This window comes from Oreochromis niloticus, linkage group LG1 (assembly GCF_001858045.2).
Source record: "Oreochromis niloticus isolate F11D_XX linkage group LG1, O_niloticus_UMD_NMBU, whole genome shotgun sequence".
Taxonomy (NCBI): domain Eukaryota; kingdom Metazoa; phylum Chordata; class Actinopteri; order Cichliformes; family Cichlidae; genus Oreochromis; species Oreochromis niloticus.
Genome location: NC_031965.2, coordinates 28,418,175 through 28,437,614, shown reverse-complemented (window position 1 = coordinate 28,437,614; position 19,440 = coordinate 28,418,175). Strand labels below are relative to the sequence as shown.

The 19,440-nt window shown below is 36.9% G+C and overlaps 1 protein-coding gene across 3 annotated transcripts; it reads right to left on the bottom strand.

Moving 5' to 3' along the window:
* Nucleotides 1-592: 592 nt before the first annotated feature.
* sppl2a (signal peptide peptidase like 2A) lies at nucleotides 593-16,325 on the bottom strand. Of its 3 annotated transcripts, XM_003437686.5 has the most exons (17): nucleotides 16,086-16,324; nucleotides 14,602-14,712; nucleotides 14,334-14,516; nucleotides 13,223-13,312; nucleotides 13,002-13,135; nucleotides 12,553-12,713; nucleotides 12,345-12,441; nucleotides 11,642-11,743; nucleotides 11,344-11,425; nucleotides 11,001-11,075; nucleotides 9,767-9,823; nucleotides 8,130-8,183; nucleotides 7,006-7,105; nucleotides 6,473-6,553; nucleotides 4,279-4,439; nucleotides 1,765-1,798; nucleotides 593-1,066 (listed from the first exon to the last, which is right to left on the bottom strand). In XM_003437686.5, the coding sequence occupies exons 1-17, from the start codon at nucleotides 16,137-16,139 to the stop codon at nucleotides 1,026-1,028; spliced, it is 1,617 nt and encodes a 538-aa protein (XP_003437734.1). In that variant the 5' UTR covers nucleotides 16,140-16,324; the 3' UTR covers nucleotides 593-1,025. The 3 variants fall into 3 exon arrangements, with proteins under 3 accessions (XP_003437734.1, XP_005447646.1, XP_005447645.1); XM_005447589.4 differs by lacking the exon at nucleotides 8,130-8,183 and having other exon boundaries at nucleotides 16,086-16,325; XM_005447588.4 differs by lacking the exon at nucleotides 1,765-1,798.
* Between the last annotated feature and the right edge of the window lie 3,115 nt (nucleotides 16,326-19,440).

The window sequence follows — 19,440 nt, the reverse complement described above, 5'->3', positions numbered from 1 at the left end:
GTTGTACAAAATTTAAAAAAAACAAAAACACCAGGTGTATTGGCTGCATTTTTTGATAAATAGTTGTATATGTTTACAAAATGTGTGCATAAGTTTTCAAAATGTACAATTTATATTAGCATTTAAAGTTATAAAAATAATTTACTCAACACGTCTGTGCTTTTTACAGTAAAAAAAAACAAAAAACAAAAAAACCCTCCTAGGATTTTATGGGTTTTTTTTCATGTTTTAACTCCTCTTTTCTCGTGTCTCTAATCATCTGTTTGCTAAAAATCTGATGTGGAAGAGGAATTTTACCTTTCAGAACAACAACCCAAGCACTGTTTGAAATGTACAGGTTATAGGTCATATTAAAGGTGGGAAAAACCTGTGAAATATATGCTGGCTTCTTTTTTTCCCCACAACAACAAGTTACATTTTAACAAGAATATGTAGACTTTTATATCCTATATATGTTTATTACCTACCACCCCCCCCCCCCCCACACACACACACACACAAACAACTGGGGTTGTTGTGCACTTCATCTATAGGAAGACTTTGTTCACTTAAAAGTCACAAATTAACAATCAGAAAGCTACAGACAAGAACATGAAATTGTTGTTTTTTTATTTAATATAAGGCAACGAAAGAAATCACATCTTACAAACAGGTTACACACAAACCCTAGTTATCAAAATAGCTACAAGTAATTTAAACCCCAAACCCATTCCCAATGATGTAACAACTGCCAAGCTGAATATTATAAAGTGCGTTCTTGTTCTCAATCATCACCAAGGCAAAGTTGTCATTATGTTTTTCTCAAAGTGAACCTGACAGAACTTTCAGGCCCTAAGCATGTGTTTTTAATCACTTTAATATCTCAGTTGCATCTACACAGCATTCATTTACCTTTCACATCAATCAAAATGTACTGCTTGAAGGATCATTTGATCAATAACATGTGTTCCCTTGCTTTGCAAATGTAATATTAAATTGAGATTTTAAAAAAGAAAAAGAAGAGTGTCCATATTCAACACTGTAAGTCAGCATCTTTCGCCATCTACGGATCGGTCAGTTCTTCTTTCTAAAGAAAAGAAAAGACATGTTAATGTTCACTATAATCTTTTAGTTTAGTAAGAAAGGCAGACTCATAGACAGCATTTGAATTTATAATGCAAGCTGCATATATGATTTGTTCTACAAATACCAAACAACAGAGATAATGCATTCAAAAAATCATGCCACAGCTCTCCCACGTTAACTGCAAGCAAAATCGTGCAAAGGGCAACATGAACACATTAGGAACTGCATGAAGGATGGGGCAGTTATTAAATCCTGTCCATTGAAAAAAAGCTGATGAGAGCCGAGAGTGGAAAAGGAAACGACAAAGGACAAAAACAAACAAACAAAAAACTAAAAAAAAAAAAGGAAATAAGTTAATGTCATTCCAGGGCCAAAGCTTTTAGACAAGTCCACTTTATCATATCGCTGCGAGTCACTTTAGACACATCAAAGATTATTTTCAGTCAACTGGAGACACCTAATGGCTAAAATGATGTATTATTTTACACTCAAACTTCTGTCCTAAAATTTATTTGAATTTTAAAAGAGTTAATATGTAGTTTGTCTTTAAATATCAAAATGACCCTGGAAATCAGGAGTTAAAATGTCAAAACAAAGGGTGATAAAGAAGCTGGTAAGAGACAATAAGGCACTGCAGTAAGTGACATTAATGACAGGAAAGATGCAGGGGAGCGGTCTGGGGTTTGGAGGGAAGCACACCTGGCAGCAAAGGTTCCCTGGATGAGTCCAAGACCTGGTGAAAATGAAGCCAGGTCAGAATTGTCTCTCTTTTACAGTTTGTGCGTGTCTCACGCTCATGGACACACGTACACACACACGCCCACACATTCACCCAGCCTTGCCAGAGTGTTACAAGTTTAATGTTTTGTGAGGACTTTGAATGTCTGGATGGCAAATGTGAGAACCACAGATATTTTCATATTGGCTGCATGGATTTCTTTAAACCTTTCAAACATAATAAGCCTCTCTCGTGTGAGAAATAAATTTCAAAGTTATATTTTTGACTGATGGCTGTCTTTGTATCATAAAGGTAATCTCAGAACTAAAGGTATAGTTTAGATGCTTGATTTTATTCTTTTGATTTAATAAGCTCAAACATTAAACAAGTGATAAAACCAGTTCCTAATATCCTTGAACCCTGCTGAGTTGCTTCTATATTTAGTGATTGCATGGTACCGTCTATCACAAGCAACAATCATCTTATAAGCAACAATCAGCTTAGATAAGATACAATCGGCTTATCTATCAGATTTGTTATCATTTTATGCTCCGTGCCATATGCTTAGGTCAGTTGACCAACAGCTTTTAATAGTTCAAAGAAGGAGACTGGTTTTCACTGTAAAAACGATCCATTTAAGACCAAGGAGCCAACCTCATTAAGTACTCAAATCTCAACTAAAAACACACTTTGTTACATTATCCTTTCCAGTTTAACTGGTGTATTTCTTCTGTTCCTTCAAAAGCAGGCTTAATTTATTCTTGCTCTCCAACATTTCATTAATTTTGATTCCGTTGTCATTCTTTTTAATTCTCTGTTTAGTATGCATTTCTAGTATATTGTAAATACTTTTTTGCTTGGTACACTATCTCCAGCTGTTACAGATTTTAGTCAGAATGGATCTTAAGTTGGATCAGAACTCCTGGACATGTGGTTCATCTAGTCTAACATCACTGAGATTAACAGGAGAGGTAGCTGAATAACACTGAGGACTGCTACAATATTCCACATTTCCAAGTGACATGTTTGGAAAACAGAATTTAAAGACATCATGTCCATTTCCTAGTTGCTTTTCCAATTTAGGGTCACCAAATGGTTGGAGCCTGTTCATGGTCAGGGACGGGGAACACCTTGGAGAGGTCTATCACAGGGGTAACACATAAGGACAGATAAACAATTACAATCATATCTACAAATATGCCCAAGTTAGACTTAACCTAATATCCATGTTTTTTGGAATGTATATTAGGCGTTTACAAAAATCCATGCAAAGATAATCATCATTATTTTCCACATTTGCCATCCCCACATTTAAGCCAGAAGCTATTCCAGTTAAAACCATTCTCAGTCACAACGGGGGTCACATATTTTTAAGGTCAGGAAACAGTTAGACAACAGGGAAAACAGCTTGGAATAAACAGCATTCTTTGAGGCCAGCATGCAATTCAATATAATATAAGCACTTGTTTTGAACAGCCTTCTGTGTCAGGTGAGACCAGTTTTTTCACAGCTGACTTGTATACGAAAACAGCTGACAGGCAAATTAGAAATGATGCAAGCTATGGAACTCCAACTGACAGCAAACAGAATTTTTCTGTTTGTTTTAAAACAGCTATCAGGCAAGAAAAACTCGCTCTGCAAGAATCCAGCAAGCAAACAGTCAAGTTTTCTTCCAAGAGCTCCAGCTAACACACAGGAACAAATAGGAAAACTAACCAGTGATCTTCTTTCCCTTTTCCTCCTTTTTTAAAGGATTGTCATTTCATTATGGTAAACAAAGACAGCCTACAACTAAAGCATGTCAGGGTTTCCATATTAGTAAGGTAAATTATTAATAATCACGTAGTCTGTGACTACACTTCTTATTCTGTCCTCTGGGTTTAAAAAAGGCAAAATGTTGACAGTTTATTTTTATGAACCGGTATTGACAGTCAAATATGACAGCTACAAGAGGAATGATGTTTTTTGGAATAATAGGAAAACACCAATACAATTCTCCCTTGTTAGAGTGAATTGTTAAATGTTTGTCATTTTTATGCTTACCATCCATCTCTACATTGTTTAACTGTAGGATGAAAGGAATTCCACAGTCCCCTCCCCAGATTCTCGAGGTTCTGGGTGAGGGGCTGTAATCTTTTACTGTAGATACATCCTATCTGAAAGATCTGTTTCTTGTGTTGTAAGCTTCCTGCCCAGCAGGAGGTCTCACACACACACACACATTCTTACTTACATACAGAAGTTCACACATATACATACAATGCCTTAGAACCATGTGGGCGTTGCTTTGCTGTGTTTTGTGTGAACTGTCTCTCAATAAAAGGCAGCGAGAGGAGGCCATCGTTGGGGTCATTCGTGATGAGCTAAGATACCAACAAGGCCTCCCTTGCGCAAGTAAATGATCGAACACTGTTGCCTTGTTTTTCTTTCACGGGAATAAGTCCTGGATACAGCGGGGTCTGAGTTTAGACCCAACATCCCTCTCCTCCTCTCACCTGGTATGTGGTTCCAGCCCAGAACTGCTTCATCTCCCCCCTGCAGCCTGCCACCACAGCAGAAGTTATCACAGTGAAGGGCACTAAGTAGAGCAGAGCAGGCTGTCCCATTCCTGACAGCAACATCACGATGAATGTCAGTATCATTCCCAGGAAATAGGCTAAAAAGAAATACAAAGAAGGAAAGGGATATGGTAAACATAAAGCTTACACCTGGCTTTATATGGCAGCCTTTCAGTTGACGAGTGTAAAAAGAGACTCAATAAAAAGCTAATTCAGTGCACTTGTAAACAAAATTTTATTACTACATCAGCTAATAAAAGTCAGTGAAGACTAAAAAGTAAAACTGCAGCTAAATACAAGTGAACCCTTTGGAAGTACAGAGAATTGAACTTGCAGGTCATAAAAAGGGTAACAAACAAAATAATGCATAAAAGTTATATTCATGTATTGAATAGTAAAACTAGGTAGGTGTGCTAACAACTTCTCTTTGACTCATGTGCTCCAATTAAGAAGATGACATTTGAAGTATGGGTTGTATTTTTTTTTTTTTTAAATAAAGTTATACAAAGACTGGTTGGTGATAAAGTCTTCTTTCCTCTGTTTGAATTATACTTCAATCTCAACAATGTTCACAGGACTTTAAAAGATAAATTACAGAGATGTAATGAGCTGGAAAAGCCTGTAAAGTATTTCTAAAGACCTTCTATTCCACTTATCCAGTTCAGGGTCTCATGAGGGCTGGAGACCCGACAGATTGTCAGTTTGCTGTGGGGCTCATGCTCAAATTCACACCACGACCAATTTAGGATCATCATTAACCTAAAATCATATCTTCAGACCGTGGGATGAAGATTGCAAAAGTCCACTTTTAGACAATGCTCTGTGGCCAACTATTGAACCATTTTAAGCCCCAAAAAATCTTGTTTGGAGGTACAAGGCATTGCACACCAACATGAAAATGTCATCCAAGCTGCAAAACATGGTGGAAGGAACATCACGGTTTGCTACTTCGTCAGTTCAGCGGCACAATAAATTATGTTTGGTGTGCCAAAAATTTTCTTTTCTTTCTTTCTTTTTTTTTTTTCTTAAGTCGTGCCCTAAAGAGGATGGAGAGAGGAGATCATGATGAGTATACCAACAGGACTTTGGATTTGAGCAAGGTTGTCACTGACTCTGCTGAGAACAAGGCCAGTAAGATGCAGTGATATTGGGTGAGTCTGGGGTTTTTGTAAACATTATTGAAAAAAACATTACCACTAAATGTTGGAAATATGCATTCACACTGTGACATTATTATGCTATTAAATATTATAGATTACTGCTATGCAATATTATTTTTTGCACTTGCTGTGTGTGCATTTATATGTATGTATAACAAAGAGACAACAGAGACCAAGTGAATGAGGTAGTGTGTTTGCATTGGTAGAAGACAGCAATAAGAATCCAGGAAAAAAACACAAAGGAAAAAAAAAAACTGACCCGGGCTTTATCACAGAGTTGTTACACTTGTGCTAAAAATTGTATCGCCAAGGAGAGGGGAGACACAACTAGCGAATTACCCAAAGCACAAAAGCAAATAAACAACAAAATCCTACCGATGAAATTAAACAGTTTTGTACAGAGGAATGGTCCAAAATTCCTCATCATCATTTTGCAATGGAGACCGTTGCGACTTAAAGAGGTTCTACAAGTTACGTAAGATGAGAGTTCACTTGCCTTTTCCAGCCTGCACTGTGAATGATTTCTCAGTTTGTGTAATAAAGACATGAAATGTACAAGTGTTCCCGTGTTATCAGTTAAGTCAAGTTGACTTAGATGAAGATCAGACCACATTTTATGAGTAATAAAACTAAAAAGAGCTCATAAGCGTTTTTGTGGCATTGCATGAAGTTCAATCTGAAGAACGTGAGTTCAGTCCTGGCAGTCTAATCTCAACATTGACAATAAAAATGACTGACCATATGCAATATGATAAGAAAAGAAGAAAATAAAATAAATGGTGTACTTTTAAACCAGCAATTCACTCAAACAGATCAGAGTTTGGTAAAAATCAAACCCCAATCTGAATTTTTCCCCCTTTTCCCAAAATTCAATGACTTTAAACAAGACATTCTGTGTGTGTGTGTGTTTTTTTTTAAAATCCATGAAAATTAATGACAGACCCAACAAAATGATAACAGATGTGAGATACCTATGCAGCAACTGATGAAGTAGACTTTCCTCTTGCTCTTGATCCAAACATCAAACCTGCTGCAGTAGGCAACCAAAAGACCTGTGGGTCCAACAACAATACAGGGTGAGAGCCACTCATCATTACACATACATCATCCAGTATGAAATCTTCTATGTATGGGTTAGTGACTCATTCATTTTTTCCCCCCTATTTACAGTTAATGATGTAAAGAGACTAACCAAAGACAGATGAAATCTAAAGAAGAATCTGGCTAAACTCAAACCATGGACTCTTCATTTATTAAGTACCCTAACATTTCGCTATCAAGCTGCAATTTTAAATTAGTTTTCCTATTTTGTTCTTTGTGTTTCTGAATCAAAGAAATAGACTAGATATTTAAAAAAAACTTTATTTGTATTAAAAACAAAATCTAACACATTGTTAAGACGTGCTTCATATGTCTAACTAATGTTTGTACACAGAAATGCTCACACATAATTACATATAAGCAGTGGTGTAAAGGTGAACCGTGAGAGCATCTTTATCCTTACCTGGGACAATGATGTCACCGTAGCCCAGGATGGAGAACTGCATCATACACAGGTTCTGAGCCCAAGCTAAGAGCCGCGGGACACGCATCACCACAGGAAGCTGAGAAAATTAAGCATTACAGATGCTAAAAATGACAAAAAGGCCAACAGCAGAAATCTTGTTCAGTGTCTTTGTGTTCCACCTAATCTTACGGCCATCCCTTAGCTTTACTTGAATCCAACCTATAGCAGGTACACTTTCCTACACTGCTGTAGATTACTTTGCGTATTTTCTGACACAGAGACATTTCCAGCTAAATCTTTCATTTCCATATTTCAGAATCCATCCGGTCTCCGTAGACATAAAGAACGAAGCTCTAAACAAAATGACTGCTATCATTTATTGTTGTCTGTATTGTGGTTTGTAATACCTGAACGGAACTTCTTAAATCTTACCTCCCACTTTTATTTTATTTTTTTTCCACAATAAAATCTAGAACAAGCAAACCCACTCAGGAATTTAGTAAACTAAAAAATGAAAACCAAAGAAAAAAAAAGTTAGTCACCATGTGTGTAGGCAATTTTTACACAAATCAATAAGAATACAAAACAATTTGTCTCAAGGAGTATGAAAATAATTAATGCATTCCTGATTAATTAATGAGCTGTAAAACTGCCGCTCTAATCTTTCTTAAGCAATATTGCTGGAAAATGTGGTAACTAATAAGCACCCATCACCATGCACCTTTTTATTAATATCCTGTAACAAAAACATGCGTGTGCACATAACTAGCTCAGAACATTACTTGCTGCAAACAAACAAAAAAAAAACACATCTTACTCGTGCCAAAAAGATATTTTTAATCATTTTAATTTCCTCTTAACCACCTTCTGGACATGCATGACAGACATGCATATTGATACACGTATATAAACCTTTTATCATTACAACATATGTATATATGTACACATTTTAACATATGTACACATTTACCCAATAAAAACGTAAAATTAGTTCTTTCACAGACTAAAACATCAACCGCCACCATACCTCTCTACCCACCTCAGCTATCATTACAACAAAAACAAAACAAAAACAAAAAACAGAGGAAAAAGTAGTGGATGGGTAACAAGTCAAGCCTTACTTTCTCAGAGGGAGGCTGGGGTTCAGCGGGGATCGCCACCATGTTACCTTGTGTCTAAGACAGAACCCACCCAACCCCAGTGCACAGTTAGTCTATTGTTCCCCTCAGGGCATCTACAACAAGCAGTGCATGTCAGCTGGGTTGTTAATGAAGCCATAACAAACCTGTAAGGGAGTTCCACCAATCTCATTTTATAGTGCTCCGTTTGTGACTCTGGTAAAGAGTGATTCTTTTTTTTTTTTTTTTTTTTTTTTTTTTAAACCCACTTCCTGAACCCAAATTTATAAGCCTGAATCTGAGTATTAAAAGAAGAGTTGCACTGCAGATTAGTTTGTCCATTAGACATAAAATGTTGCCTTAATTAGGCTGTGAATTTTTATGTATACAGTAGTGTGAAAAAGTCTTGAGTTACCCCTCATGTAACTCATATTTTGCGAGGAAAATGGAAAAATATGGTTGTAGTGATTCCATGATGGTTGAACAAGGACTCTTCTTCTTGAACAAGACAAAAAACTTTTCTTTGGGTATTGGCTGCCTTTTGTTGTGTTCTCTGTTAAGATGATCCCACACTACTTCAATAATTTTGAGGTCTGGGCTCTGGGGACACCAATCAATGACTGATAGTGTTCCATTGTGTGTTTTTCTATCCAGATATGCTTTTACTGTATTGGAAGTGTGTTTGCTGGGATCATTCTCGTGCTGAAATATGAAGCTGCTCCAGCCCCAAACTCTGACAGAACCTCTACTGTCTTTTACAGATGGCTGTAGACATTCACTATTGTGCCTCCCTCCTGACCTCCTTTGTACATTTTGATAATTTGGATTCAACACCCAATGAGACCTGTTGCCAATGATTTTCAGTCCAGCACTTGTGAATTTGGCATACCTCAGCTTCGTCTTATTTTCTCCCATTTCTTAAGAATTGCTTCTAGACAGTTACCGTATCTGATGTGGGTAGATATTTTTGGTCTGTTACTTCTTCTTTTCTTCTCTACTTGTTCAGCTTCCTTAATTTTTTTAAGGACGCTCTGCACACCATGCTAAGATATGGTTTTTAGCTAATAACTTCATTTCCAACAGCCTTTTTTTCTAAGCTGTCTGTTAAGTGCAGACACAACAGAGGTTCATCTTTTGAGTTAGGCATCTTTTTTTAGCTTTGAATTATTCATCGGTCAGTGTTAAGTGGCCTAATAAACATTCCTCTGAAAACGAGTGAAAAAGCAGCCAATGGCCAAAGAAAAACTTGGCAGACCTTTAGAAATCCTGGAGAACTTTTGCTCAAGACCAGTTTAAAAGACAAGTCTGGCTCCATGGATGGGAAATATAAAAAAAATAAAGTGTACTCAACACTTTTGCACAGTACTGTATCTGTGAATTCTAAGTGACATTCTAATCTTTCTGGCGCAAAAAAAAAAAGTGGGGGGGGGGGGGGGTGAATGTTTATGCCAAATTTGAAGAAATTCTCTCATAATGTTTAAGAGATTTTGCATTCACATCAGTACAGCCAGACTTGGATATGGATAAAGCCTGCTGCAGGTGTAAAGAAAAAATTGGGGTTTTTTTCCAAATTAACAATAGCACTAAAAACAGTTTGGTGGAGTTTCCCTTCAAGATAGGAAACAATGCAGGAAGCTTACCTTCTCTCCAGATGCATCTGGGCCCAGGGCAACCTGCACCATGATGCTAACTCCATTCTGTGACAGAGGGAGAGATGCCAAGCATTCATATCAAATTACTTAATGAAAATGAAATCACATCATACTAAAACACCAGAGCAAAAAAATCAGTTACAATCAGTTAGTCCTCAGTTAGAAAGGCCCTCAGAGAGTGCACAAGTTGTCTGCCAAGCTAATGCCTCATCTCATGTTGTTTAAGTGATCCAGATTCAAACCAAAATTTAGACTGAGTGTACTCGCACTAGACATAGTTGCCTCGCCTGAGCACGACTGTTCGACATCCCCAGTCAGTTTGTCATTGAGGAAAAAGTGAAAATCTATGCTCAGGCCTGTGGACCACTCACACTACTGTGCTCAAGCTTTCCTGAACCGTAAAGATTCACTTATCTATATCCAGGCATGGCATCCAGTGATCTAACCAGACTTTGCCGTTTAAATGGATGTGGTATAGTTCCCATAGTGTGAGTAAGCTCTTATTCTGTCTGTCTATTCTTAAAGGCTGTACTCAATTCAGTACAGTTGAAATTCACAGCTCCTTCTGCCTCAGATCAGATCCACAACAGAATTTCACAGAGGCAGTCAAACTAAATACATTTAAGTCATTTTTAAGTGGTCTTGTGGCTGCCAATGTTATATCTAAACCTTATGGCTCCTTCTTTGCCTGAGACGACTCTGTTCTGACCTTTTAAGTGTTTTTAGCTCTGATGTTTTTAGATGTTTCTGCATCTGACTTTTTTTATATGTATAAACTTATTTTGTGGAATTTCTTGTTTGTTTTATTAGTAAGCTTACTTTTGGCTTTCTCAGCTCATACGCTCCTGGTTAAATAAAGGTTCAATTATAAGAATGTATTATTCCCTTTTCCATGCTACACATCTACATTAAATTTTATTAAATTAGGGCCAATATTTTTGTAGTTTGTGCACGAACTTGCTGATAGACAAAAACATCCAAGGTGTGCATATCAATTTGTGTGCAGGGTTCACTTCATATGAAAAAATAATAACTAATTCAGTGTATAACTAATATTTGATGAGTGGATTCTCAAATGTGTCAGACCTTGAGGCAATAAGAGCAGCAAATGCAGAGAAATAGCAAAAACTTAGTTTTTTTTAAATCAATAGCAGTTCATGTAACAACATTACTGCTGTAGCAACAAGATACAGATCAAAAACAAAAATAAAGATAAACATACCTTAGTGAAGAAAGGAGTGATGAAAACAAAGAAGACATCATATACAAGCAGGAGGCTCAGCAGAATCACACAGATCTTTGAGAGATTGGAAAGAAAAAATTATCACCAATTACATGGCTTAAAGCACGCTCAACAATCCATGTGAGGAAATCTGCTAGACGCTTTGTGAGATCAGGAATTATAACATTTTTAATCACAAATCAAAGGCTGGAAAAAACAAAAATTCTTAGGAATGGAGCACTGCCTGACATTCTTACAGGAAGTGTTGATAAATATCAACAAATATATATTTGTATAAATAGAACAATTACAGTGCAAGTATTCATTGTACAAGAAAAAATACCTTGAAATTGGACAGTGAAATTGTCTTCATGAAGTTGAGGCAGAAAGCAATACCAAGGAGGTCCTGCAGAATCCAGATCCATCTGCGAGACATAAAGACCTCTTTGACTTCAGGGTTTTCATTACTTTAAATGTAGCAATTTCAGGATAAACTGTCTCATAAACATTTCTACAATGTTCTGGGTAATTTTAACCTACAATGTTGTAGAAATTCACCACCAAAATAATTCCCTGCCACAGTGGTGTAACCATGTCTGAAAACTGAGAACAAAGCAGACAGAAGGACTGTGAATGTGTACCTGTCTTCATTTCTGTACACTCCCCAGACCACCGCAATGCTAATGCACACAGCAGCCAACAAGAGAGACCTCACTGAAAAGTTCCAATTCCGGACAGAGAAACTGGAAAAAGACACAGAGCCACATTGAAACAAAAACAAAACAAGTAAAATGCCTGCACACATTCACCGAGACGCTGATGTTTGTTTGAAGCTTTTCAAGCAACCACTGGTCTTTTTAATATAAAACAGTAAAAAAAAAAAAAAAAAAAATGTTAATCTTAGTAACACATCAAAAATCAGACCTTTACTATCCATGAATCACTTGGAACTTGCAGTACTTAATTTCCCCCTCCTGCCTAGATTATTGTACCTCACCATTTGTGTGAACCACTCACTCAACCACAGCATCCCCCCTCTGTGACTTCCGGAGAAATTCACAATTCATTTTTAACTTTTACACGGCTAAGCTCCTCATTTTACTGACCTACCGTACATTCAACCAATTCGCTATACGTTTTTTTTTTTTTTAAATCTTTTCGTCACTTTAACACAGTAATTTCCCCAGGTTTGTCAATACAGACAAAATAATATCTCACTCAAAATTAGTCGCCAGGAACTAGTCAATAGTAAAAACTCTCTCTAAAGGTCAGATATCTATTTAATGTTTTAACTACAATGAAGTGGTGTATATTTAATGTGGTTCCAAAGTCTGAGGCTCATACCTTAAAGTGCCGCAACCGATTTTGTCCATCACTGCATCAAAACAGCTATAGAGCGCAGAGGCAGATGCCAGGCAGAAGATAGCAATAATGATGTAAACTGGAGAAAAATAAATAAATAGATCATATCACCAAAACTTGAGGTAAAATTACTCTGTTAAACAACCAGGAACTGATTTTTTTTTTTTTTTAAACAACAAAAAACCCTAACCAAGAACTTTGTAGAAGAAGTACATGAGGACGAGCATCCCGCACATCAAGGCAACAAAGATAACCACTTTGAGAGGAGAGTACAGTGAAAGCTCTCCACTGTCTGCTTTGCTTTCTCCGCCTCCTCTTCCTCCTCCAGTCGCACCGCTATTCAACCGTTCCCTGAAACACACAAACACAAAAAACCCTCTTTGAACTGTGTTTGAATTTGAAGAAACAAAACAACATCAGGTAGAATGAAATGTGAAGCAATGCAATACATATGATCTCAGCGAGAGTACATTCAAATGTCACTTGCTCACATCGTTATCACCAATTGACATTACACAGTTAATCAATGATATTTTGACTGCATATGAAATTTTCTGCTATGTTTGGTTTATTTTTAATGAGACACCATTACAGACACGAGTTTTCAGCTCACAGCTGTATAATACTGAAAAATCTCACCTCTCACACTCCCCGCTCCAGTAGCCGCCCAAAATAACTGTGCCGATGGAAATCAGCAGGATGACTGCAATGCTTGGATCGATCTTTGTGTAAGGTGGAGCATACAGCTTCACCTGCATCTGAGTCCCGAACACCTGAGGATGCATGCAAAGAGTTAAAATTGTCATCAGATTTAAACAAGAAATATTAAAGGATTTATTAAAAATAAAAAGCTCTCTGACCTTCCAAGCTTCCAGGAAATCCCTGTGCCTCATGAGAGCGAGAGAAATATTGACCTTTGCGTACTCCGACTCGTTGGCTGATGGGGTTATCTGAAGAGATTTTTATAAATATAATCAGTGATTTGGGAATTTTTCAAGTATAATAGAGCAACAATAAAACAAAAACAAAAAACACTTCGAGATGAGACAATTTTTTTAATAAATTGACTCTAGATCAATTAAACTGAATAGAATGTAATTTTTTGTGAGGTGGTAGGGGTATCAGTTTTACCGCTTGCTTTTGTTGTGAAAGTGTTTGCGCAGGGACAGAGGTACAGGACAGATGTGTACTGGTGGTCTTGAGACTCAATGCACTCTTTATGATTTGGTGGATTGGCAATCACCGATCACAGGATGCAACACCGGCATATATTTTTCAATAAAGCAATACTGGGTAAGCTTACAGTTTACTTCTGTCTGTCAGATCTAGGAAAAGCAGGATTTTCTTACTAGTCACCTTGGACATTTGCAGAAAGATCTAAACATAAATATAGTATAACATCTATTGTTAAATATGAAAGCATTACAAGGTATTTAGTAAAAGAAAACAGGGCTGTTCTTCTGGTTTTTACACTGCATTTTTTACATATTTTAAATCTGTATGGCTGCAAATTTGGGCAGGTCCTGCGTGTGAAAGGGATTTGATCTCACTGGGACCTCCTGATTAAATGAATGTTAATAAAATTTGACTTCAGTTAAATTTAAGTGAACAACACGTGTATGCTCTTGGGTGTTGGCCGTGTAACAGCAACTCTAATATGAGGTATCTGTTTGTAAAGACATAAAGCAGATTCATGTCATCATTTAAAAGTAATCAATAAAATTTCAAATTGTCTAGTTAACAGATGAATGAATTACATTGACACCAAACTATTTTACAAGGCAATAAAGCATTTTAGATGGAAATCCCCACATAAACACCACATCTGTATCATTTCCTCATTTCCTGAATCACGCCTTTGTCTATCGCACTTCTCTGATCACCCATAAGCAGCAAAGAGGAAATAATAACTAACCATAAAAAAAAATTAAAGGAAGATCTCAAATCAGCTTAATCAATCTAACATCTTACCAGCGTTTCATTGCTGGCAATGAGCAAAGTCGTCGCTCCAAATCTCTGAGCGATAAGAGCCTTCTGGCTGAAATCACAGTTGCCCCTCATCACCACCAGAGCTTTGCCCTTTACTGAAGATGGAAGGATCTCTGAGCTGTCACACAGCAGAGAGGAGGTCATATTCACCAACTGGTACTCCGTCTGGAAAAGTCAGTTAACACTTACAGTAAGACAGTGATTGGAAAGGTGTCACAAACAAAAAGAGCTGTAAAATAGAAAAACTTACTGCAGAATCCAGTGACTGTGCCAGTGGGGTCCAAGAGTGATTGTGAACAATGCAGAACTCCCTCTCAGTATCTCCATTTGAAATATGCAAGATCGCTTCTTGGCCATTTATCTATTGAGAAAGAAATAGTACCCCTTTGATACGCTACATATGGAAAATATCTGAACCCAGCCCTGCTTTGACAGTAAAATGGTATCCATGTTCAACACACTTAAGGCTCATTGAGTACCTTGTCATAAATCATTCACACTGAGTTAAGGGACAAATACAAATAAATACAAAATATGGTATAAAACGGTATCAAAATCACATTATGCTCTGAACTATTCATAAGTGCAATAATCTATTTTTTATAAAGAGTACTTCAAGCTTTTGCCTACACAGATGCATTTGGAGAGTTAAGAACAACATTTTTTTTTTTCCAGCTAATGGATCTTGTTCATCACTTTTCCATTTCCGAACTAACAAAGACAAAAAAAAACCCCATCAACGCTTTCATCATCTGAGTTGAGATCTACAAGCTACTAGATGATACTATAAATCTCCTAATGCTTATCGGGTTAGTTTATGTTACAGCATCCTATTAATGAAATAGGATAATTAATTAAAAGTCACTGGGTTAATTAAAATAAATTCCAACACTATCACCATCAAATCTCAACAGCAAGCCCAGGGAATGTATGTTAGGATATACAAATATTTTAATATTATATAGGACACATGACTGAAGGAAAACTTGCCAGCTTTTCTTGTAAATCTGCCACTTTTCCTCTTATAAAGTGACCAGTTTAATTCTCATATTTTCTGTTCTTTTTTTCCACAAAATTTTTGTCATTTTTCCCATAAATTTGACATTTTATTTATCAGAAAGTTTTTTTCTCATACATTTTCTCATACAGCCACTTATTAATCACTTTATTTTATTTCGTTATCCTCCAACGGCTCCAATTCGCTGTCATAGTAATCCGTAAACTTTATTTTGTACTCTCAGATATCTCAAAGTTTCATGCCACCTGTCAGCTTTAGTATAGCTTTAGAGTCCCTCATAAACACTCGTGCTGTGATCTGCTCGCCCAAACGTAAACAGATAAACACTTCCTTGTTGGTGACGTCGTGGAAATCACCGTCTTCAAGTTTCATGGTTTCGGTCAAATTAGATTAAAACGGCCAGCACAGTTATATCCATCTTCATTTCAGCTTTCTTTAAAACAACCCTACCGTAACAGCAGAGCAGTAAAACAGTTTTCCGTGTCGTAGCGCACTGAGGCTAACTGAAATGAACACGAGAGCTAACAATTAACCCCAGTTTGAACAGTTGTATTACAAGAAAACACAATCCCTGAGATACAGAGACTAACACTGTCTACCGACTACATGCTCAACATTTATTCAAAACGTTAACAGTCACAGCTGACCGTTTTTTTCGTCGGTAAGTTTGGCTATCAGGCCCGTCAACAGCTAGTTATCAACATTCACCAACTTACCTCCGACGCTAAACAAAGGAGCGACAAAAATACGACTCCGACAGTTCCTTCCATCTTGTTGTTACCACTCGTTTTTAACTATCCAGACAACATGAATTCACTTCTTTATGGCACGAGGACACTTTCTACTCGATAAAGTGTTCCATCATGGCTGTGGTTTAGCTGGCTAGTAGCTGCTGGGGGACTTCCTGTATCGGCTTGTGACATAAACCTGCTGAGCCGCGAGTTTCTGTTTCACCTCAAAGCGTCAGAACAACACATATGGCGCGCGCGCACACACACACACACACACACAGACACACTCCTCGTACTAACCACGATTTTAGCACGGTGTAACTTTGGAGACGTTTAAGTTAAGCTTCTTTCACTTAAATAATAAGTGACAGATAAATTATAATAAAGGCTAGTGTTTAAAATAGAGCTCTAAGTCTTCCAAAGTTAAGAAAAGACAACTTCCTTCTTGTATTTTTACCAGATATTTTCTCATAAATGTGACATATTTTCTTATCAGTTTGCTTTTGTTCTCTTGTTAATATGCAATTATTCTATTTTTTATTATTATTCCCTTTTTTTCTTACCCTTTCCTTGTACCCAACTTTTTTCTACTCATAAATATGCCATTTTTAAATGAATTTGTCCATTTTTTTCTCATAAATTAGCATTTTTTTCTTGTAATCTTGCATTCTTCTGCATAAATTAGCATTTTTTTCAGATTTTTCTGGTAAATTGCCTTTTTTCACGTCAGTTTCTCTGTTTTCTCATATATTTTAAAATTTTCTCACAATTATGGGGGTTTTTTTCATGTAAATTTGACAATTGTTTTCTTGTAAATTTGCCTCTTTGTTTCTACTGTAACCAAAGGCAAAGAAAAACAGCTATCAATTTCTGTCCAAAGCACCTGTTTCCTGGGTTTTATAGATATCATCAGAAGTTGGACTAAGATCAGACTCTAGTACCAGTTTGCACCTCAAGAATGAGTCAGTGTGATTTTTATTTAAATAGGGATGTAATTAACCTTCAATCATGTTCAGCATGTGTTTATTTAAGATCTTAGATTTATGTATGTTTGCATATGTTTTGTGGATAAATTTCATCCCAGCTGAAAAGTTTCAGCATTAGGTGATATCACTGTATGACTATAGTTATACTCAAAAGCTGCAGTTTGGTTCTATGAGGTTTTGATGTATTCATCCTTTTGGTTGCTATCATTTATTTTCAGCCCAGTAAACTAATAGTTATAGCTGCTGGCAGTGTGTTTGAAGTTAAATCTAAAGGTTGTATTCAAAACTTCCTTCTCTTTGGGGACCGCATATGCACATCTCACTACTTTAAAACTAAAGCAACACACATATATGATTAATAAAATGAATAGAAGCAGCCTATCTTTTTTTTTTATTGTATATTGTTTGAATGACACGTTCATCTGGGATTATATCTTCCTGGTAATTTAGTTTTTTTGTTTTGAAGTAGTCAGTTAGTGGACCTTTGGAACTTCAGGGGTATAAACATTTTTCAGTAGCAACAAGAAAAGCACTATGTACTAGCACTAGCACTAGTCCATTTACCATTTACATAGAAAAACAGCCCTCAGTTTTTCCTCTCCGTTTTTAATGGTGATCTATCCTGTTACATCGTATCCCTCAGCACCAGTTAGCTAATAACAGTGTCAGTGCTTGTCTAAGATACAGTCAAGTGCTTGTGGAACCAGATATCTCAAACACATCTGCCTTTGCCACGTGAATCTTAAACCTTTAAAACCAGCTGAATAAAAACAGTACTAGAGCTTGAAGACAGATGGATGGCTAGTTTGAGGGCAGATCATGTCGGCAGTATCTAGCAGCTTTCGTAAGATTTCCCTCAAGGTTCCAGTTTTTATGATGGGATTTGATATGAATTTGCTTTCATTTGTTATCACAACATCAACAGCATGTTTGTTTTTTTGTTTGTTTTTTTGCAGGCAATGATAACTTAATGGCTTAATGTGCTTTTCCTGTTTGTTGGAAAAATGAACCACATGGAAATGGATTTACAGGTGTACATGGAGACTTCCTCTCTTATCCCTGGAGCTCAGCAGCATCTAAAAAAAAAAAGATAAACACTGCAGCTGCTTCCTTCGTCTGACCCTGACTGAGAAGCCAGCAGCTGCAACTGTGGCCCGAGGTGTTTATTTTGAATCTGTCACTTTAAAAAAAACACTCTCTCAGTTACTGCATGGCTACTGCACCGCTGCTTTAGGTAATGACTGTGTGTGATGTTGCTCTCAGTGCGTTTTGAGTGTAAAATATTTCAGATTTAAGCAGCCACAGCATGAATTTCTATTTATATATACATAAATATTTCACTGGAAGTCTATTTGCATGTAAATAGACTTTACCCATGCAAGTACCCCAGCCTGCCTGCACACACACTTTAAAGGTGAAATATTTGGGGTGTCATGAGATTCAGATTAATTCAGACTCATTTGCAGTGCGGCGATGGTGACCAAACCATTTACCATCCCTCTGTTTGCCTTTTTTTCTTTTTTTTTTAAATAAAATTAGACTAACAACATTTGAACAAACAGCAGAAGTTATGTTGAACAAATACCTGACATTCAAAGAGATTTACTGCTCATCTAAACCCTTTTTTTAGTTATACTGAGAAAATGCCAACATGATTTCATGTTTTTTGTCACTTTTGTCTGAGATGAAAATGTCAGTGTCATCCTTCTGGACTAACAGCCAGATTACCATGGTGTTTTCAAGGATGTTAGTGAAGCTTCAGGGTTTTAGGTATGTTAAGTTTGTGTTTTGACCCTGAGCACACTGAGATGGAAAGTGCCGTAACAAGAAGAACTGAAGGCCATAAAAACAAAAGGAGAGCATTTTCTGGATGGACATACTCTCAGAAAGGGAATTTTGTTAATACTTTCTTCCCAATAGATCCTCTCAGGCTCCACTAGAATAGATGTGATGAGTCTGTGAGGATCATCAACACCTAACTGTCCATGCAGGTTGTTGCCTGGAGGCAACTGTTTTTGTGATTTGGTGCTATATAAATGAAATTGAATTGAATTAAGCCACATAATAGGCATCTTTTCCCTGCAAGGAAAGTACAAAGCATATTAAATAGTTGACTGGAAGGGAAAATATGGTAGAAAAGGATGCACAGGGCAGCGGGGATCACAGCAGCCTTCACAAGACTGTCAAGAAATGTCGATTCAAGACCTTGGATGAGCTTCATAGGGAGTGGACTGAGGCTGGTGTCAGCACATCAAGAGCCACCACCCACAGATGTCATCATGAAAGGAGCTACAACTGTGCATCAACTCATTACTTACATGGGATAAAACGTGCTGAGCTGTTGCTCAGTTGTC

Excerpts from the sequence above, each read along its gene's own strand:
- sppl2a (XM_003437686.5), bottom strand. The coding sequence starts at position 16,139 with ATGGAAGGAACTGTCGGAGTCGTATTTTTGTCGCTCCTTTGTTTAGCG. Across the intron at positions 13,136-13,222 it reads ATTTCCTGGAAGCTTGGAAG|GTGTTCGGGACTCAGATGCA; the intron begins GTCAGAGAGCTT and ends ATGCATCCTCAG. Across the intron at positions 11,076-11,343 it reads TTTCACTGTCCAATTTCAAG|ATCTGTGTGATTCTGCTGAG; the intron begins GTATTTTTTCTT and ends AATCTCTCAAAG.